This window comes from Rhipicephalus microplus, chromosome X (assembly GCF_043290135.1).
Source record: "Rhipicephalus microplus isolate Deutch F79 chromosome X, USDA_Rmic, whole genome shotgun sequence".
In the NCBI taxonomy this organism is placed as follows: Eukaryota; Metazoa; Arthropoda; class Arachnida; order Ixodida; family Ixodidae; genus Rhipicephalus; species Rhipicephalus microplus.
In genome coordinates, this window is record NC_134710.1 from 386,460,469 (window position 1) to 386,483,101 (window position 22,633).

Below are 22,633 nucleotides of genomic sequence, written 5' to 3' on the forward strand. Positions count from 1 at the left end.
GTCACGCACGCTGAAACGCATGATGAACACCGTGCGGCACAGCCCCTGGCTTTGCCCGATGTGCGTCGTGTTGCAAGTACTGTGGAACACGCAAGACCAGCGAAGAATTGGACACGTCGCTGAAAACTGCGACGCAGCAGGCCAGCCGCGATCATTCTCCTATACGGTTTCAGCGATGTTCCGCGCGCAGTCGGATATGCTTTCGCGAGACTGTGTTGTCGAAAGGACGGAAGCGGTCCGATGTGAAGTACGTCTATGACATGGAGGAAAGTGCTACCTTTAAACTATAGTTATATTATATTATATAATTTATATTATTCTTGTTGGCTGTACTTTTAACGTAGTGCGAGCATTGTAGAGCGTAGACTAGCAGGTAAGTGTGTTTTGATAACTCTTGCCAAGCTTGACGTAGTGTGCAGGTTGCTCGTTATGCTCTTGCTTTGAAGCAAAATCAGTAGTTTCTCGGGCAGCCCTGAGGTGGCATTCGGCCCAGTGACAGCTTTTTGAGCGAAAACATCACATTTACGTAGATGGTAGTCGCAGCTCTTGCACTAAATATTACAGGAGTTGTTTCCCTATGCGCTTTCTTTAATGGTGTGTTCAATGGCTAGTGTGAACCTACAAAATGCTCGTATCGCCGTCTAAAAAAAAATAAAATTTTGATGCTCACAATGAACTGTGGAATGAATCTCTAAGGCAACATTCATATGAAAGGTCAGTGTAAAGGGGAGATTTGTGGTGTTAGTGGAAATGCAAACGTGTCGCAGTGATCGTGCTTTAAAGAATTCGACTCACCCTCGTATGGAGATAGTTCACAAGCTTGCCCTCGGCCGTCGTCTAAGAAGTGTGGCAGCTTGGGCTAGTAGGTATGACATGGCGATAGTTATAGCGCGAGAACAGAACGACGACACAGAGACAAGTGTCCTTCGTGTCCTTCTTGTCTCTGCGTCGTCGTTCTGTTCTCGCGCTATAACTATCATCACGTCGTTTAAGGATGATACCTAAAAAAAAGAAGCCTTTTGAACAACCTGGTGGTAATTGACTTTGTGGTGGTTCCGTGGTTGACATGCAGTGTGTGGTCAGTAATGCAACATGCGTAGATCATCATGGTTTTCCCAACAGTCATCGTCTTCTATTCAGCTTGGTGCTGTGCGTGTGACAATCAGATATACTACCGTATTTACTCGGATGTGACGCGACATTTTTTTTTTCTTTCATATTTGTGCTAATAAAGTCGACCCTCATGTACCGAGTACCGAAATTCATTTTTTTTCTTCTTAGACGGAATGAAATGTCACCCCTCGCGTTATAATTGGGGTCGAATAAATACGGTATGTGTAATATACGGCGTGACGCTTACGTAACCAAAGTTTTCATGTGTTTTCTAGAACGTTTTCGGGCAAGTTTAAAATAAAAGACTTGTGGTCTCTTTCAGAGCACCAAGCCATGTGAATTGGTGGAAATTGACGCCGGAGGGAATCAACTATGTATGCCCTAGATTACATTTACTGTTGTTAAAAACTTTTTGTTGTTGTAACATTCGTGAATACAACAATAATGCCGGTAGCGAAGTTACTTTTTCTTCATCTGATCATCGCGCACGGCGGCATGGCTCACGTTAATATTTGTTCATACACCCGAGTGTTCCCGGCCGCGTTCGACAAAGCGGTGCTGCATGTGCGCTGAAACTCGAGGGCAGGTTACCCATACAAGGACTCTAGCTTCTGCAGAAAACGAAGTGGAAATGGTTCCATGGTATTCCTAAACGAAGGCGCAATTCCCTCACTAATGGTGCTAAAAAATGCAGCTGATCGCGTATCACGGGCGGCTCCAGATTGTAAGGCGGGTGGACCAACAGAGCACAGCTGTGTGCCCCGCTGAAATACCCTTTTTTTATATGCGCTTGTTTATCGGCATGTAGCACATCAAATGAATATTAAACGCAAAGTGGTTTCTTTTATATTATTCTGCTGTTTGCTGCACGTGAGCGCCACATCAGGCAAACGAAGTTAACCATTAGTTGTCCTATGTTTCGCACGTATAGACATACACAGATTGTAGAAAATAGTCATCCTTTCTACTTTTTTTTTGACAGTGCTTTCTGAGGAAGAGTCCACTTGAGCGTTCAGACAATATGGTAGTACATTTTTATTGTACACCTTTAGGATTGATTGATTGATATGTGGGGTTTAACGTCCCAAAACCACTCTATGATTATGAGAGACGTCGTAGTGGAGGGCTCCGGAAATTTCGACCACCTGGGGTTCTTTAACGTGCACGCAAATCTGAGCACACGGGCCTACAACATTTCCGCCTCCATCGGAAATGCAGCCGCCGCAGCCGGGATTCGAACCCGCGCCCTGCGGGTCAGCAGCCGAGTGCCTTAGCCACTAGACCACTGCGGTGGGGCTACACTTTTAGGAAGCCCTGCAACAACACTGTTTACACCAGCCTGTTTTTTTTATTTCAGCAAAGCTATAATATTCTTTTACGTCGACTTCGAGTCACTCTTTCATATATCCACTTAAAATCTCATTCTCTGAAAAGCTTGTGCATTGCGAGCTCTTTAATGAGGACTGAGCTTTCCTGTAATTACTTTTTTGCAATTTCATAATTAAATGCTATTTTTTTTTGCTATGTTTCAAGCATGCGTATATTAGTTTCCGTTTCTGTCTCTTCCTTTGATTTACGTAGGTTCTCTTGATAAGGCTTCGTTCATCCTTGAAATCATGGCCAAGTATCTCGACCGTTTTTTTTTTTTGTTCAGTCTCGTTTCTTTTAGTGAAATGAACTTGCGTACTTTATCTGCACATTTCATTTCGTTCTCATTATGAGAAACTTCTTCAAAATTACTTTTATCAAGGCTTTTTTTTGTAGAAGCGAAGTCCTGGTCACATAACCCTGCTGTGTAGTCGGCCTTCGATAATCCGAAATGACAATTGACCCGACGGATCTATGGCTAATTTTGTACGAAAACGTGACCTTGGATTTTCAGCACAGAAGCGCGTTCTCTAATATTTCCAATACTGTTCCTCCCATGCAAGCTCCACTCATGGCCTAAATATTGTAATCATGATAATGTGGATGAGTACGCTGGCTTTTGACAGTAGTGAGAACTGTTAATGATCGATACTTGACGCAAATTCATCATAAGCATAGTGTATAAGTTTTCGTGGGGAGGTGCTGTGTACCGTTTGGATGATGTTGAGAGCATCTCGAAGGAAGGGTCGCTTCAGAATATTCGAATATATGACGCATCAGTAGCTGCGTGCAGTGAGTCAGAGAGGAAACATAAATGCTTTTTTTCTTACCTTTGAGCTACCACTTGGCTTATGAAGTTCCGGTGAGTCCAAAGAACACCTTTTGGCAAACCCGTGGAACCACTGGAGAAGATGATTGCCAACACCGAGCTTCCGCTAAGGTTCAAGGTGGTTTCCTGCTCCACCAGAGAAGTCTGCTTTAATTCTGATAGACTCAGGGCGCCTTCGTAGGTGCCACTTGTAACAAAGAACATCTGAAAAAAAAAACGCAGCACCATACAAAATAAATTATATGGCTTGAGATTGCAGCTGCGCCTGCTTGTACAGCTAAGTATCTTCTTTTGAAAAGTACGCCCTTTGGCCGCTTTATGTTTGCTTTGGCTTCGTTTTTTTTGCGTTGGAATGTTCTTTTTAGCTTTGGTTTCAGAGTTATTCTTTAAAAGCACTTAAGTGAAATTTTGCGATGCCTTTGGCGTGTCGTAGCGACTACACAGACTTAAAGTACCCCAAAATACGCTCTGGAAAAACGGCGCACTGTCCCCCACCCTCCCCTTCAGCTTCCTACCAAGCGTGTCGTTTTTGCATTAGGTTCTGATCGTGAGTAAAAAGAACGGCTGTAACCCTCCCTCCCCGCGGTACCTCCCAACCCCACTCCAAGCGGAGAATTTTCCGCATAGCCTTGTACATTAGTCAAATTGGAGCAATCAACTATGCGTGGTATAGCTAAATATACACTGCATTTTGCGCATAATATGAATTCTTTCCCACTACACCAGTTTCAGTATCAATTGTGTCGATAAGAGTACCGGAGCATGGTGGAAATAAGAGTACCAGAGCATGGTGACTTCTCAATGTAAAGTTTAACGCCAACTATATTCCCTATTTGTTAAACTGCGATGAAAAGTTTCATGGATCTGTCAGCTCCGAAATTGTGTTTATCTGGTTTCACTCATTTGGTCTAGTTTTAGGTCGGCCGAAAAGATCATACACGAGAAAAAGAAAACAAAGAGCAGTAATTTATTACACGTACTCGTAATCGGAGTACTCCATAAACAATCTGTAGATCTCAAGTGGGCGTGTAGACTATTTATAGCCGAAGCCAATATTTCATTGCCAGAAGCATACCAGACATTGTGAGGACGGCTATTTATGAAACAGCTCTGTATTAGTGATATCGTAGGCTTCCTAGAATAAAACAGCCCATGGAAATTACTCTAACTGTTGTAAATAGGTAACTTAGCCGCATAAAGTTTATTTACATGTGTATTTATCCCCATCAAGACATAGCCTCCGTTTTCCTGCGTTCACGTAAACCACCAACTTTGTGAATGTTGCCGTCATGGAGTTGTAAAACAAGATGAAATCGATCATTATTCCTACTTTTTCTGCGTATTCAAGCTGAGTCTGCAGCTACCTTTTATATTGTGCAAAAGTACATTCCTCCTTTTAGGTTGACGAGGGAAAGAGCTGAGTGTTTATGCAATCAGTGAGTGGCTTAGTAAATACTCGTGACCCCGCATTACACGCGCACTAGAACTTTACTTGTATGAAAAAAAAAAGACACTCATTCATACGGCAATCAGATAGGCTATTGCACTTATCCAAATAATATTAGCTTCGGTGTCATTGCCGAACAACTAAGTGCTCATGAAAGCAACTTTTCCTTCTGTTTCCATGAATAAATGGAGCCTATCCTGTTAATGTTTGCTCTTCAAAAACAGGGAGCAGACTTTATTGAACCTTTTGTTACCTCTACTGATGAAAGGAATTCACAAGCAGCTTTCACTTTCTTCATGGTTTCGATGTCAGTGACAACAAATTTTGGTTGGCATTGCATTAACTCGCTGCGAATTTCTCCTAAAAAATAAAGAACAGAGACAAAGGTCAATGAAAAAGACAATGGTGTAAAGGTGTTATGATACAGTTTCAAACACTATAGATCGATCAGTTGGTGTTACGCCTACTCTTTCTATGCAAAAAAAAAAGAAAAAAAAGACTCATATAAAATTTCTTATCAAATTGACGTGGCAAAAGGCGGAATAATAAAGGAATGAAACCATGTTTATGACTCTTTGTATTGCCCCGAAGGCACTGCGGTCCACAAATAGGGGAAGGAAACATCTTCTGCAGAAACAAATGCTATGTACGTATAGGAGTCGGCGCTGTGGGTGCTAATTAACAGGAAAATCAAAACATAAATAAATGAACAATAAATAAATGTTCCAGTTTCACCCGAGAAAGCTAAGCATTCACAACTATAGTAATGTAGTACTCGACTGCTGACCCGCAGGTCATGGGATTGAATCCCGGCTGCGGCGGCTGCAATTTTGATGTAGGTGGAGCTGTTGTAGGTCCGTGTGCTCACATTTAGGTGCACGTTAAAGAACCCCGGGGGGTTGAAATTTCCGGAGCCCTCCACTACGGCATCTCTCATAATTATATGGTGGTTTTGGGACGTTAAACCCCACATATCAATCAGCTATATTAAGGTAATAAACAACTACCAGAAGTGGGGTTCGCATTTCTACTGGCCCTGTAAGCTGCAGCAAACCGTACCCAACCAAATTAATTTGCGTGCACGAAGTCACGTGCGCACAAACGCGAACATACGCAACTCTACAACCACGTTTCACCCACACGAGGAATGATGGTGTGGTGAAGAGGCGGAGACCGCCAAGAGACAGTAGCGAACGCTTTGTTAGGCTTGTTTCACTGAGTAACGTGCCTTCAAAGCATGCGACTTTTCCACGTCTTTTGTGCTGGAGAAGCAGCAGCACATACTCACATGAATTGATCAAACATCTCGACATGCAATTTCCTTGTACCCGCCGTAGATTACATAAATCAGAGATTGCGTGAGTCACGTAAGTGCTTATCGGGTGGTGTATGCGTGCGTATATAGCTACGGCGGAACAGACCGGAAAAAAGTATGCTTACCCCGGCTGCAGTAGGCCGATGCGGTAGGCCCATCTGCTCAGACTAAGGTGCATGGTAAAGAATCTCTGGTGGCCGAAACTTATGGAGCCCTCCACTACGGTGTCTCTCATATTAGTATGGTGATTTTGTGATGGTAAAACTAACATACCTGCTTACCCCTGCTCCCCCAACCGTGCGTGTTCCCTTGATCTTTACGAGGGGCGCAGTGAAGAGACGCTCGTCGAGCCTCCATCCTTCTCGGCTCGCCATCGCAAGCATTTCACAGCACCCACTCAGCATTCTGCTCATGGTAGCGTAAGAATGTTACCACTATAGGAGTTTGTACGGAAAAATTTGGCAATAGCCAAAAATTCTTAACAGTGAAATTTTCACCTAATAGGCACCGAAATTCAAGGCCAATAAGAATGAGGGTAATTAGTTTTAGGGGCAAAGCATTATTTAGATAAAGGTTGAAGCATTCATGTTTTCGCCCTCATGTGAGACACAGGAAGAGGAGGAGGAAAAAGTAGGAGGAAGGACCGGGAGGCATTTCTATCATGTACGGCCCGTTTCTGCAGTAAAATAGTGTGACTTTACACTAAAGCGAAATATTGCAAAGTAACCGTCAATTGTGTTGCATTTTGTTCCTTATTAAAATGCGTGATCAACAGAAGGAAACTCCATTTTATAAAGCGATTTTCTTTTTCAGGATAGAATCTCAGCTGTTCTATATCTTGATCTATATTTCGATTTTCTATTTTCTTCGCTCTATCATTAAGCGAGATTGCGGAACTACTTCCCTAAGTGTCAATGAAATAAATGAAGCAAAGGAGACCGAACTGTGCGTATGCATGAGCACGCAACCTCTTCTAAGCAATTGGCCTGCCGAAGCAGTGTAACATACCTTCATTGAGACTTGGCTTGATGAAACTGGCAACGCCACCAGCAAAGAATGTGCCGCATAAGGCGACTATTAGCTCGCAGCTGTTAACGCAATGGATTGCGACAACGTCTCCCTGTCGTAGCCGAAACTTTTGAAGGCCAGTAGCTACACGGCGGCTGGCATCCAACAGTTCGCCGAAAGTGTACTGCATCCCCATCCTGACGTCTACCTGCAAATAGATAGAGCAGTGTGTATGCTGTAGATTTAGAATTGTGCACGCTTGTAATAGAAACCAGCCCCGCCGCGGTCGTCTAGTGGTTAAAGTACTCGGCTGCTGACCCGCAGGTTGTGGGATCGAATCCCGGCTGTGGCGGCTGCATTTCCGATGGAGGCGGAGATGTTGTAGGCCCCTGTGCTGAGATTTGGGTGCACGTTAAAGTACCCCAGGCGGTCGAAATTTCTGGAGCCCTCTAATGCGGCGTTTCTCATAATCATATGGTGGTTTTTGGACGTTAAACCCCCCAAATAAATCAAATCATGTAATAAAAACGAAAGGTTAGTTGCAGCAGAGACAAAGCCTCTTTTTTTTCCCTTGAGAGCTCAGCGATTTCGAAAAAAAATAGTGTTCACGCATATATGTCCTTTATGCATGGATCTGAACATCTTTGCCGTGACTAACATATCTTGAGAACGTCTCCAAAGTCGTTGAACGACTTCTGTGATCGGCCGCCATGGTAGATCAGTGATTAGGGTGCTTGGCGGCTGACTCGAAAGACACGAGTTGGACTTTAGCCATTTGAGTCGTATTTCGGTAGAGGTGAAATGGTAGAGGCGTCTGCACATTGTGTTGTCAGTCCACGTGAATCAACACCAAATAGTGGATATTCCTAGGGCCCTTGACTACGGCGTACCTCATAATGTAGCCATCTTTGATGAAGTAAAATCCCAAGTGTTATCATTCTCAAATATTTTGATGATAATTGGTTTTTTATAATACCAAATGTGCAGCCCAAAAACAAACAGACGGAAAGCATAAATGAGGGCAAGCATATTTTTGCGGACATGCATAGTACCCACGTGATTAGGCATTAAGATGCTTTATCGCTTCCCAACATTTGCGATTGCATTTCAACAAAAGTTAATTTCATACTTGGTGTTAACTAAAATTCTCATATGACACGTACTGCTCACATCCAATAATCTCGCATCATTTTATGAAAACACGTATAGTATATCTGTTAATACGAAATTTCGAATATGAGGCATATGAAAACTTTGCCTATAGATTGTCCCCAATACAGATGAAGCCCAGGAAGCTAATACATCTGGAAGGAACACACACACACAAAACGCTGTGCTTAGTAAAAAAATTACACTTTTTTCGCGCTTGACTCGAACACCCCAACGAGGGGCCTCGACCTGCTTCGACTGACACTAGAGCCACGCGTTGGGCGTGGCATGTTTGCTGCAGCCAATGATAGGTGGAACTCAGGTCAGTAAGAGACTTGCGGTTTTGCCTGACCGGCATGACAAATGCATCCGCTTGACAGGTCTATTTCCGCCGCGTATTGCTCTTGGTTACGTACGTTTCTGATACTGGTTACCTCACGCTTTCGGCAATCAGCCATTGCGTGCGGCAGTTTCCGCAGCTTTCTTTTTCTATATCGCACCTGGCGGTTAAAAAAAATATTGTAATGAGAAATCGGAGTCAACACACGTTCAGAATGTATGTGAACGTTTGCAGAATGAAAGCCAGATTCGATGTATGGCGAAGCAAACAGCAAGGAGCAAGTCATGTTGTACATAACATGGATGTCTATTTACATGTAAAAATCTGTCATTTATGTTTGTGACGCAGTCGCATCACGCATTATTATTTTGGGTGTATCTCAAACTTTCGAAGAGACCTTGAGCACATCATCAGCATGGTAGGCAAATCACGTTATACATGTTATTCATGTCGTTATTTTCATTATTATCACCAGTTATTTATGTTGGTCATACAGTGAAGTCACGTAATGTTAATTTTTGTGTATATAAAGCGATAGCGAAACAGGTGCGAGCGCGCCATGAACATTGCAACATTGGAAGAAAGGAATATTGTACATGTCATGTCATAATTTTTAGGTTACTTGTCATTTGTTTTACGATCCGTCATTTATGTTGGTCGTACAGACACATCAATTGATCATTAAAAAATTTAGCGTATTAAAGATACCAAAGTGGTCGTGAGCGTACAGTGAGCGTGGCGTGCAAGTCAGGTTAGAGATTGCATTTCTTGATTCCCATCCTACCAATTGTCATTTGCGTTCGTGAGGCAGTCACCTCCAGCAAGATCAAATTTGGTGTATATAAAGCTCACGATATGGCCACGAACGCGCCATGACGTAGCATATATATCATGTTGTGCATGGCTTGCTCGTCATGATTTTCATATTGACACCGGGCAGTTATGTGGCTCATGCAGAAATGTCTCATCATGTTACTTTTTGAAAGTATCGTCTTAAGGAAACAGTCGCAGCAGTGCACTACCGCCATGATGTACCAACCACACCATTCATGACAAATTTCTCATAAGTTGCATTATATTACCAGTCAACAACGTTCCTCATACGGTCATGTTAGGCAATGCAAATTTACGTATAAACCTCGTTTACGCACACTATGGAGAGCACAGAGTCATAGGCGGCTAGATATATAGACAGATGCACTCAAGGTTGCTGAAGTTCGTTAAGAAATGCTTCAGAATTAGAGTAAGTCCAAAATGTGCTTAATATGTGTTTGCTATGATTTCACAATATATGATTTTTTTAGAATGGCAGCTGTGGTTTAAAACTCAAAAGGAGCGTGAGCTGTCGCACAGAATCGTTTATTGCCGTAAGCAATCAGCAATGAATTTCAAGGGGACGTGAGAAGACAAACATGAGTAAAATATGTCAAAAGCAGACGTGCCCAGTTAAGTGTAGTTGACCTGCCGGCCAGACAGAAGTGAAACAAAAGTTTCGAGTGAAATCAACCAGCGCTCTATCTATGAGTAACTGTAACAAACATACCAAGCCCTAGGCTTGGCTGCGCTGGCGTTAGTTGCAGCTCGTTGAAACGTGTCGACGGCTGATATTCTATAGAATACGCTACCCGTAGCCTCCAGAACTGTGCAAGCCCGACCTTGTAGTAACAGCTATGAATAGCATATAAACAATTGGTACGTCATAATGGGAAGCTCGCCTACTTTTAGGGGCGAAACTTCTCAGAATCTAAGCTTGTTTTCCGCTGTGGCCATGGTATGCAACCACTGCAATGGCTAGCCAGGGCTGCCCATGTGGCGCACCTAAACTTACACGAAGCGTCGCCCTGGCGAGCTGGCTCAGAACCAGCTAGCAGGACAGAGGCGCCACGAGTTGTAGTACGAGCATGTTTAAGCGTGCCCTCGTACACATTGCGTGTGCTGAAACGCAAGGTCAAAATCATGCGCCACTCCCCTACCTCCGCTTAGTCCGATGTGAGTCGGGTTGTAAGTACTTTGGAACGCGAAAAACCCGAAAATATTTGGACTCTTCGCTGAAAACTGTGACGCAGCAGGTGAGCAGTGATGCCAGTGAATATGCTCCGCTAAGCTTTAAGCTATGTGGTGCTCGCGGTCAGATACCTTCGGGAGACGATGTTGTCAAGTGGACGGGCGCTGTCCGTTATGAAGTTCGTATATGACGTGGAAGAAACAGTGTGACCTTTCGACGCATTCCCGAACATTGTACGGCGTAAACATATACGCAAGTGTGTTCAAATAGCGCTTGCAAAGCTGGACGTAGTGTGCAGTTTGCTCTATGTTCACAATTTTAAGTAAAATAATAGTTTCTCAGGTAGCAGTGAGGAATAATTTGGCCCAGTGACAGTTGTTTTGAGCGAGAACATATAATTCGCGTATTTTGAATTGTCGCAGCTCTAGCACTATATATAATACAGCAGCTGTTTTGCTACCCGCGTTCTTTCACAGAGTGTTCAACAGCTAACCTGAACGAAAAAATGCTCGTATCGCTGTTCCCTTATTAACTTTTTGAAGCTGACGGCGAATCGTGAAATTATTGTCTAGGGCAAGCGTCACATGAAAGGCCAGTGTAAGGTCGATATTTGTTGTATTATCGGAAATGCAAACATGTCACAGTGGTCGTGTTTTAACGAAGCCGACTTGTCATCGTCTGCAGACTATTTGCAAGGTTGCGGTCGGCCGTTGTCTAAGCCTTATACCTAAAAAATGCCTTTGAACAATCTGGTGGTAATTGGCTTCGTGGTAGTTCTGTAATTGACATGCATTGTGTACACAGTAATGGGATATACGTAGATCATCACTGTTTTTCTAGAACTCATCGTCTTGTAACCTCTCAGCTATATTACCATGTTTACTAAAATGTGAATTGAGCTTTTTTTTAGATTTTTGCTACAAAAGCTGACCTTCTCAAACCGAATAACAAATTTCAGTTTTCTTTTCTTTCTAGACGTGATAAAATGTCACCCCTCATGTTAAAATCGTGGTCGTGTTACAAATGACTATATACGGCATGTGTGATATAAAGTGTGGTTCTTACGCAACCTACTTAGGTTTTCATGTACTTTCTTGAACGTTTTCAAGGCAAGTTTTATTTAAAATACTCGTGATCTTTTTTAGAGCACGAGCTTATGTGCATTGGTTGAAATAAACATCGGAGGGTTCGAAATATACATGGTCTAGATTATATGTTCCTTTTGATAAGTGCTATTTGTGGTTATGGCATCTGTGAACACAAGGACCCAGGTAACGCAGAACGTTGAGTCAATAAAGTTTGAGTGTAACGAATGTGAGGGAACGTTAGACGGTAAAATTTAACATTGCACCGACGTTTATAGCATTACGTTGCCATAACACAGTGTTTTTAATGTTGCAGCAAGATTCAAATAATCACGTTGTCCTAAAGGGTTGTTTTTAATGAGGAGGCAACAACATTCAATTTATCACGTTGCCCTAACGTGATGGTATTAACGTGGCAGCAACAATCGAATGATCACCTTGTATCAACGTTGTATATAGACATCAAGCCCATGTTTAACAGCGAACGTAGACAAAACATGGAGAACATAATCGCTGAAACATCTACTAGCACACATGGAAACGTTTCAACTTCGTGTACTTATTTTGGTACCGGCATACACCAAGAGAGATACGAATATTAGTATTACATCTGTCGCTTTGCGTGGAGAGGAATTTTATTTTTGGAATCTTTATTTTCACTTTGCGACTTTTTTATAATTCTTTTGTTGTCAATCTTATTGCGTGTTTTTTACTAGCATGTGAGACAATGTGTGTGCGCATGGTTTTATACGTTTACATATTTCGCAGATTTTCCGAGAATAAAGTTAGTTGCGAGTGAAACCATTTCTGTTCTGTTCTGTCCTCAGTTTTCTTCCTCGGGGATATGCATCTTTATAAAAGTAAGTAAGCATGTGGCAAATAGCCCAACAACATGACTTGAACCAGTTCTGAATTTTAGTAACTATTTGCTGACGTTCTACGCACAGCCTATAGATGGGAATTGTATTTCATTAGAAAGCTTACATTCTCCAGTTTCTACTGACAGCTAGTATTGTCGCCTAGTCTGAAGCGGTTTCGCACAGCACTCAAAAGATTGCAGGCAAAGACCAGTGCTTTTGCTCTACTAGCCTCTTGTCACTAGAAGTATGGCAAAACTGTTCAACTTAACCAAATTAAATTTACTGAGCCTCTTCATAAAGTATTATGCATTATTTCTTTGAAGAGATGTATCCAGTAAAGCAATCAAAAAGTATTTCAATAAAAATGGGCAGAACAATGTATGTTTATGAGTGAATAACCTTTTTTTTTCTTTTTTTGAATAGAGCAACAATATTGATTGGGTTTCCAGGCTACAACGTACCTATTGTTTAAGCGAAGTTGTTTTGCGTTCTGCCGAATGGCTCATGAATAATAACTGCTTGAAATCACAAATTTATGGATCCACTTGATCAGGAATTACCGAAGAGGCGGAAAAACTATACAAGATGAAAATCTAAAATTTTCAATATTAAAGCAGCAAGCTTTTCAATGCAGAGAAAATTGTCAAAAGGTAATTAGAATAATGTAAGACCGAGTGAATTTAGCTCACTTTTCTGCTCGATAGGTTTGTGCAAATTTACTTTTTTCTTTTATTGCTAATTCACCAACATCGCACATTAGCAGCACTATGTCATGTCTTGTAATTACCATTGCACACTAATTTTGCATAGAAGCACCTAACTCAAAAGATTTTCTACAAATAATAAGTATTGCAAACATTTTTTGGTTGTGGCGTCATCTGTAAAAGGAACCATGAAGTTGTCTCGTGTCAGTTCTAACGTTTGTCAAAAGTGATGCCACTAAACACGACTCTGTCACCGAAACACGTATGGGTTATTGCTGCTGATTCCAGACTTCAGTGTCTATCCAATGGGGTAAATTTAGTCGCTATATCCCCAATGCACAATGTAATCCCAAGACTTTACTGAAAAAAAACACACAGAAAGAAACAGAGCGACAGAAAAAAAGAAGGGAACAAAGCATGCCACATTCCTGACCAAGTGGTTTGGCAACTGTGCCGAGAATTCCAGGACCTGCTTGGCTGCTCGCCTTTCTAGACAGGGGACTGCAGAAGCGTTTCTGAAGTACACAGACAACTTGACCTTGCCTTCTTGTAGACTTGTAGGACATTACCTGGCCACAATCCTGACCAAATGGTTCGGCAACTGTGACGAGGATGCCAGGACCTGCTTGGCTGCTCGCCTTTCTAGCCAGGGGACTGCAGAAGCGTTTCTTAAGTACACAGACAACTTGACTTTGCCTTCTTGTAGACGTGTACGACATTACCTGGTGGTCTCTCCTTCGCGGAGTAGTGAGGAATGTTTGGCAGTGTGGGTTCCACGTAGCAGTGGTTGAAGGGTAGTATAACATTGGAGCATTTTGAGAGACTAGCCGGCACATGCGAAGGGGTGGTGACATGACGTGCTTCACGTTTTTTTTTTCTTGGGATAGGAGGGGAGGTCACAAGGTCAAGCGACCTCGATAAACGTCGCACTATGTGGCGGCAGTTGCTAACAGAGAGGTAGCTTGAATCGTCTGCAAATAATTGTTAAAAATACTGAGCCCGCGAGGTTTTTTTACCAGTGCGTGGCGGATAACTACAGAGGCTACGGACCCCCAGTTTTGATTTCGGTGACCTCTATGGAGGCGCTTTCTGACTGTAAAGGGGCCCATTGACAAGTTTGTGGATAGTTTGCGGTCAAGTTGGTGGAAAACGAACTTGCATGTGCACAGTAACTATAATGTAAACTGTGAGGTAATGAGCCATATTTTCCTGACTGCCGCAAAAAGTGTGGATGGTTGTGTGATCTCTATAGCATTCCCAGCCACGCGCAGGAAAACAAACGTCAACTTTCATGACGCCTTCTGAAGTTTGGAAACAATATTTTCAGTATGTCAGCTTTTTGATAAAAAAATTTGTTTGCTAGCGTAATATTTGCTGCAGTGACTGGTCTAGCAGGGAGATAACAGAAATAAAGCTTGAACTGCACGAAATAGACAAGACGGTAACCATTTACCTCTAGCAAAGCTAAGCTTTGGAAAATAATTTGTTCGCTCATGTAGGTCATGGTATATCTTACTTTCTAGGCACCCGGCCTTCACTGACAAAAGCGGGACATAATGCATTTACTCTCAGCATCGGCCACCGTAGACACCTATCAAATGAGACGTTCGCAGACAACGTAGACGCACTCGAGCGTATTTCTCGAATGAACTTCGTCGAGTGCTCACTGGGTGCAGCCCCAAAGTGTGAGCCGCCTATTCCCTTGCACCTCTCAAATGACAAATACAATTCCCGTACTGGTTTTGCAGCTTCCACTCGCTAAGCCAAGTGTCCCAGTCAGCTAGCGTGTTGTCCAGACACTCAAGTTCGTAAAACCACAAACCTGGTGGGAGGGGGGAGGCAATTTCAAGTTTGAAGCAAAAAAATTTGAACCTTGAAAAAAAAAGACTGCACATGAGTTCACATGCACATATCACATGCTAGTGCTATGAGTACTCCCTTAAGTAGCACTAAGGAAGCAATCGTTCCGTGTGATCACTTCGTATACCACACCACTGTGCTGCTGTTTTAAAACTGGGATGAAAATATCTGCAGTACCATGTGCACAAACTGATCAGATTCTTGCAGGTCTACCGTCGAATTCGTGAAAGCCCAGTAAGTGCGCCGGTGTGGTGCCAAATTTCCCTCCCGATAAGACAAATCCCAGTAGGTGCGCAGGTGTGGTGCGAATTGTCTGTCCCAATAAGACTCCCAAGATCCCACATGCGTTTGTCTTAGAGGATTTGAACGCCTAAGCAGCCATCACTTTCTCCTCCTTGGTCGACTGTATTCTCACGCCAATAGCTTTCTGCACCTTATGTGGTTTGTCAGTTTCTCGGGGATCTGCCCAATTTAGACCAAGCGTCAATGTCACGTGATGACGTCATTATTTCAAAAAATTTTGGTTATCTGTGATGTCCACCAATGATTTTATTAGGTATTTGTGTAGACAGCATCAGGTGGTTTTCGCGCTTGATAAGTCTTCTAAATTTTTCCGACCATGTGTATTGTGCTGTTCATTTTGTAAGAGCGCACGAATAATATTAACTTTTCACAGTGAATTGAATACTACCTAAGGCACATCAAATTAAATACCTACTTTTTGGATTAGAAATCTAAGTGAATATGATATCACTAGATTTGTTGTTCAAAGTTCCACGGGTACAATTTGCATCTGTCTTACGATTTATTTGTGGTGCGAGGGGAACTCATCTTATAGCTGAAAGAATCGACTTTCATATATTTCACTAAATCTGAGCACTGCACTCGTGTATGTAAGTGTGAGACCGCCCTCTAAGTACGAATGTTGCGCTGCTTGACCCGATCTTTTCCTCTGTCTGCTCAGCACGCTTGCACCACATGATGACCGATGTCACCCCGATACCCATTTATATTCTTGAAGGTTTCAAGTAGCTATGTGAGGAAGAAAAAGAAAGTTGCAACCGATACATCTGTTTAGCGATGCATGAGGCTAGTGATGTTTTGGCTGCCCAATTCTTTCCACCAAATATGACTATGAAATCATCATTTTTTTTGCTCACTCCAAGGCATAAAAAAGGTGCTTTGTGCAATGATAGCCAGGGAGTAGTAAAATATAGTTTTCGTTGTAGCTTCTGTATGTAGTGACATAAGTATCAAGCGAACCATACAAAACACCCGCGGTATATGTTCAGAGGGGTTAAAAAACTCTGTTAAAAGGAATGCCAGAGCACGTGTCATCTGCTCTGGTGTTGATTTACAAACTGCCACATCTAGTGGCCACATGATTAAGTACAAGAGGTGACAATTACTATTTCCTAAAACGAGTGTACAAACCTCGACAGCTATCCCTCGTGTCTCTCAACTCACTAAATTCCCCCTGTAGGGTTTCTAGAGCGAATATGACATGCAGAGGCAGTGAGTAATGCTACCGACTGGAGAGTAAAGCCTCGAAAAGGGGGCCATCTTAGCACTTCTGTTGAAAGAAGAGTGTACGATGTAAACCAAAGGTGGAAAAAGGGAAGTAGCAGAACAGGAAGCTTACATATACAGCAGGGACGTCAGACATAATGTTCATCAAGGTGCAGCCTCACAAAGAGTGGTGTGCAGCTGCGGCCTGCTAGCAATGTTTCAAAAATACCGGTACATCTTCAGAAACGCTGGAAGTAAATACTTTATTGGAGCGGAAGCTGTTCTGAAGTGCAATTTTGATGCTTTCGTTCTTTTTTTCCTCTTTTTGTTCAGTATGCTTTAAGCTCTGACATAGGCATTATCAAGTGATGCATATTAGAGTAATTTGAGTGAGATGGTATATTGTAAGCGAAATGTCGTGAAATGCAGGTATGCTGTTGCGTTGCACGAGGCAAAATGTTGCTAACACAAGTTATACCATTATAATGAAGGTTAGGCGTACCTGAGCTCGCCATGTTTAGTTGTGAATTTGCAGCTTAGCACGATATTCAAGGGAATGCCTCTGCGAAGCCACTGATACAGTGTCTCCATGATGAGGAAGTATATAATTTTTTAATCTTATGCGATAAAGTGTGAAGCGAAAAATCCAAGCTTGTGCTATTCTTGAAAAAATTCGGAAATTTTACTTAAGGCAAATGCGTGAAATTTGATCAAGTTTGTTTTGATGCTTTAAATTTAGAAGGAGCAATCTGATAGAGTGAGCAGCACTCGTTGAGCTAACTACTAACCAAACATTTTGTGGTCAACTGTTGCACTTCTTGAATTAACACAGGTGGTGTAGCCAAATAGAAGAGACCCATAGATAACAATTTCCAAAAAATAGCAGACTGACAATAGCATTTTATGGGATGGTATATTATCAGTAGTCAACACATGGCATGAATGCTGAGTAGCAATGTTTATTTTGCCTCAGGAGGGGATTATGTACGCAAAGATAGAAAGCAAGTCTATAAATATTTGTTTTTGTTTGAATATATTTTTCTCTGGACATATTTGAACATATATCAAAGTAACCTGGAAATAAAGCTCTGCTCCTTAGTGATTATAATATATACTCCGACTTTGCACAAAACTTAAACAAAAACTACACAAACATTTCTCCTCCTATGAGTGTGGCATCCTCAGTGTGCAGTGGCACCAAATGTGTGGAGGTGACCAAGTTCACTGATTGTCTCATATGTGTTTACTCATCCGTATGAAGGCCGTGATTGTTGTTGCACGATGACGGGGCACGACAGTCTAATTACGACTCGAAAAGCTTTCTCTTCCCTTTATTTTGTTCTCGAGCCAGCGTCGTCCAATTATGGAAGTCGAAGGCATGCCCCATTTTCAAGCAGGGTTTGACGAGCTTGTCTGAGAATGGGCGGCTTTTGTGATGTCCCCTTTATGTTCATTCAAAATTCATTGACCACTTTCTGCCAGTTTTCTGATAAAAGTGGTGTTGCAAGCACCGCACAGAAACCTGTAAATAACCCTGTTGTGATCATTCGCAGGGGTGCTGTCTTTGAGCTTACAGAGCACGTTTACCAAGGTACAATGGGGCTTCAAAATTGCTTCATTCCCAGTGGGCGTAGTGCTATTCGAAGATAGCCGAGAAAACCTTACGGAAAAGACATAAACATTGGGTTTTGTGTTTTCTCACAGCACACTCCTTGTTCCCTTTTGCATGTGCTTCTGGGTGTCATTGTTATACCTGCTTGGATAATGAATTCGTTACAATTCACCAACCACGTTTTCCATCTATATGACTGCAAGCACTGATCAGTTATGTATCCGTCACCACAAGGATGAGTGAAATAGGCAGGAAGAGACCAACAGGGCTGAAGCAGGAAAAAGCATACATTGCAAAAGCCACCCATGCCACGCAATATAAGACAAAACTCGTCGAACACTGCTCGACAATGGGACATGCCTTCGACTTCAGTAATGAGACAACGCTAGCTCGGGAACAAAAGTGGGGCAAGAGAATTTTTCTCGAGTCGTGATTCATTAGTAAGACAAGTTGTCGTGCGACAACGACCGCGGCCGCATGCTAAGCGACATACGAGACAAGCAGCAAACTGTGTAACCTCCGCTGATTTGGTGCCAGGGTATACTGAAGATGCCCCCTGCATATTTTGCGAAACGTGTACGTGGTTTTTGCTATATTTCGCTGTGTTAAGTACGAGTCTATAATTTATTCATGAACTGGCCTGCCTTTTGGAACGTTTTTAAGTCTGCTGCTTAGTTATAACTCTTCTTCATACCATGGTGCACCAAAAAACGTGCTGATAATTTGATTTTGATGTTTTGGATGAATTTTTTTATTTTGGTTCAGGAACATATGCACGTGCCAGAAGAAGAAAATGAGCAGCAGAATTTCATCTTACTTTGCCACCAATGCAGCTGATCAGGAGTGACAGAAAGGAATACTACGCTGTGAATGCCATCTGTTTGGTAAGCACCATAATATATGGCAATTTAAAACTACTTACAATTTTTTGTGCAACATTTATATTAACTCAGTGAACATTGCCACCCTAAAAATAACTAGGCAGACTGAATATGTTTGAGCTGAAGAACTGAAATAAGACCGTGAATATGCTCAAAGTGTTGATACTTTGCCATTATAAATGAGTAAGGAGCCAATGATTCAGCTCAAAATAAAGCTCCACAAATTTCATGTCTACACTATTTATGTTTCCTCACTGCTGTGTTTTTTCATTGCTGGATTGTTACATAGCTTTCTGTCATTCCTGGCACATCTTTCATAAGATGTTGCAGACAGATTTTGTCAGCCGATTCTCTGCATTTTCTAAAGAAGTGTTCCCAATTAATTATTTTATTTGCTTGAGAAGCACTAAGATGGGTCTAATCACTTGCTCTTCATTATGCAGGCCCTGATATCCAACTGATTGCCTCACATCATGGCTTGTTCCACGGTCGTCACAGCCATCACCCTTCAATTGCTGTTTGCCGACATCGTCGACAGTGTACCCATCTTCGGCGTACCCTGACCTGGCGAGCTTGTTCACTCTAGTTCAACCACAATGGCAAATTCGCGAGTAAAAACTGGCAACTTCTATATGCTGCTAAGTTTGCATATGTGAACTCTACTAGGCATGTGAACTGTTTTGGCGGTATGGCAGTTAGTTGCTTCTCTGATGGTGATGCATGTTGGTGTCCATTTGTCATTATACTCTAAAATATTGCATTTCCTGTGCCTGCTGCTGTTCCTGTGGCCAGAAGTATGATTATATATGTATCCATAGTTGACATTTATGACGTTATATTTTTGTCAGAAATCGGTACTCGGTCAAAATACTCGTTCTGAATACCTTCGAAAAATCAACTTCCTTCCTAATGACTTCCGAAAACAAGCGAGTGTACTTTGCCACTTTTCCAAAGATGCGCAGAACCACTCGCTACAGTGTATCAAGTTGGAAGCTGCATACTTTTCATATCCAAAGAAGTTGAAAAGCAAAAATTATTGGCACACACTATACTAGAAATGCTTAAATGAAAAACACTAGACAGTTGTGCAGAACAGCGCATAGCAATCTAAAGATAACTTGAGCTTTCCTCTAGATACAAACTAATAAAATCTGGACTGTATGAACAAGAATGGTGTTGACAAGGCTGTTCATTCATTTATGGCCCAATGGACAAAATGACAACAACTTGGTAATAAACTGAACAGAAAATAGTTGCATGCCTTGTGTATTCGTTTCGTTATATATATTTCTCGCTTGGTTGTGGCTGGCAGGTCACTGTTTTGCGTGAATTACACTAAGCAGATGCTCTATTGATCGCGTTTCGCTTTTTCTGACCAGGTATAGGCTACTTTAACTTTCAAAGGCGTATTTTTTATCAAATCAATCGGCCACAATTATAGAGCCGCTTTTTACCGTATGCATGTCAGGCAGTAATTATTAAGTTCAGTTGCTTTCAAACTGATGAGCTTTTTTTGATGTGCAACATGTTTTCCTACACAGATACCGGCAGGTTTTTCTGTTTAGCTAAAAATAAGTTTGTTTTGAGCCTTTTAAACTCCATCAAAATTTTCAAGCTTTATCTGAGTGGGCTGTGCCAGTTTTTCAACGCTGCTATAATGTCTCTGTTCATGAAATCATGGCATAGACAGTCAACAGCAGTGGCAACCATTATTTCAGACAATGCAGGCATCACTGTTGGAAATTACCGACAAGGCAATGGCTGTCTATCGCATTTTTGTCATCCTATGTATTTAGCACTTAACAGTTTCGCCAGTGTCTTCCTTACCTTTTCGTTTTCCCTGTGATATTGTATATACTATAGATAAAACCTTTTTTCGTCAAACTTTTTCTAAGATTGTATGAATAAGTTGTGTTTTCATTTTACACCTGTATTTGTTTTTTATGACCCAACAGTCGACATAGAATGAAAGAAACTTGCAACGTGCCTTGTTTACATTTATTACTGAATGCTTAAAATGTGTTTTGTAACACTCCCATTCATATCTTTCTCTCTGACAACAAAAAATGAATAAGAAGTAAGTAATCTTCGCGAATAAGTGTCTTCTTTTTTTTTCATACGGCATTCAGGCCCTTTGGCATGTTCTTTAGTCTTACCGACATGCAAAAGTCTGTTTTGACATTTTTATAGCTGGGCTGTTCCAACACCACTTGTTTATGCATGTACCGATGCCTTGATAAAGAGCTGTTAGGGAACAGTTTTTGTGCAAAGACAATAATAATGCACTTTTTCACACCATACCAGAGCTTTTTTTCTAGCCTAAAGCATTGGGGCGGTTCTCGTAAAAAGTAAACAAGCATTTTAATAATAATGCACACACGTTAGTATAAATTTTCGTGCACGCCACGTGAAAGTCAACACGTCACACAGCAATGTTGACATCATGTTGCTGTTATGCTGACATCACGTTGCTGGTATGTTGACATTACGTTGCTGGTGTGTTGCGAAAACATTGCCTTAATGTTCAAATTGTGATCCCGGACGTTCCCATATCGTCCTGAATGTTACAAGCAACGTAATCATGTGATCAAAAAACAGGACGTAAAGCGCTTTTAGGCAGCGTTGCTGACTGACATCTGTCCGTTTTCATTAAACGATGGGATAACATTCTGCGTTACTTGGGAATAACGCCGATTTCGAAGTGTTTATTTCGTCATCCGGTCATTGCGCATGGGGACACGGTTCACGCTAGTATTTGTTTTTACGTCCGAATGTTTCCGGCCACGCTTGACAAAGTGGCGCTCCATGTCTGCATAAAATTCTGTGCTGGTTTCCCTTAGTCGAAACGTATGTGACACACACACACACACACACACAAATTTACAATAAATTTCAACGTAGACGTAGCCATAATATATGGCAAGAGATTAATGTTCCCGCCGAAAGGGAGCTATCGAGCGAAACGTTCACGAGTTATTCTATACTAAAATGTCCCTAGATGTTGAGGCTTCTCGAAGAAACCTCTGAGACAAAAGCGCACGAGGACTATTATATGCCCCGACTAATTAACTATAAAAACCGGTATCATTCAACCGGCAAAATGGCCGGTTCTTGAATTCACAGGCTAGGCATATTCTCCCCTCCAGCGATTTCCTATATTCTCTTTGAATTGCCTAAAACCACAGGACGGCGAAATAAATTTACATATAGTTATACACTTTATAAACGTCACTCAATGTACATTACAAGAGGCGACGCTCAGTACTGGCTAATACGATGTCCAAAGATTCACCTACTCGTGTATGATTCCCTTCGTGGAGATGGGCGGATTTTTTTCTTTGCTCTGCTATTACGCTCAGCATGCGTGGGCTACACCTTGCGAGCATGTGGCCAAGTTTAGTGCAAGTTTGTGTAAGAAGGCCAATCGTGGCATATTTTCAAGTTATAGGGAGAAAGTTTGGCATTTCTATGAGCATGCATTATTTCATATTGCTTGTTTTCACCCTCATCATCCTTTATGATAAGCTCCCTTTTTCCACTTACTTAGG

At 41.9% G+C, this 22,633-nt stretch overlaps 1 protein-coding gene across 1 annotated transcript in view; it reads right to left on the minus strand.

Moving 5' to 3' along the window:
- The window catches only part of LOC142777335 (luciferin 4-monooxygenase-like), an 85,601-nt gene that overhangs the window by 62,280 nt on the left and 688 nt on the right, over positions 1 to 22,633 (minus strand). The window contains exons 2-4 of the mRNA XM_075881636.1: positions 7,081 to 7,288; positions 5,011 to 5,117; positions 3,312 to 3,514 (exon numbers count right to left, since the gene is read on the minus strand). Coding sequence (XP_075737751.1) covers positions 3,312 to 3,514; positions 5,011 to 5,117; positions 7,081 to 7,288 — 518 coding nt within the window. The remainder of the gene's footprint in view (positions 1 to 3,311; positions 3,515 to 5,010; positions 5,118 to 7,080; positions 7,289 to 22,633) is intronic.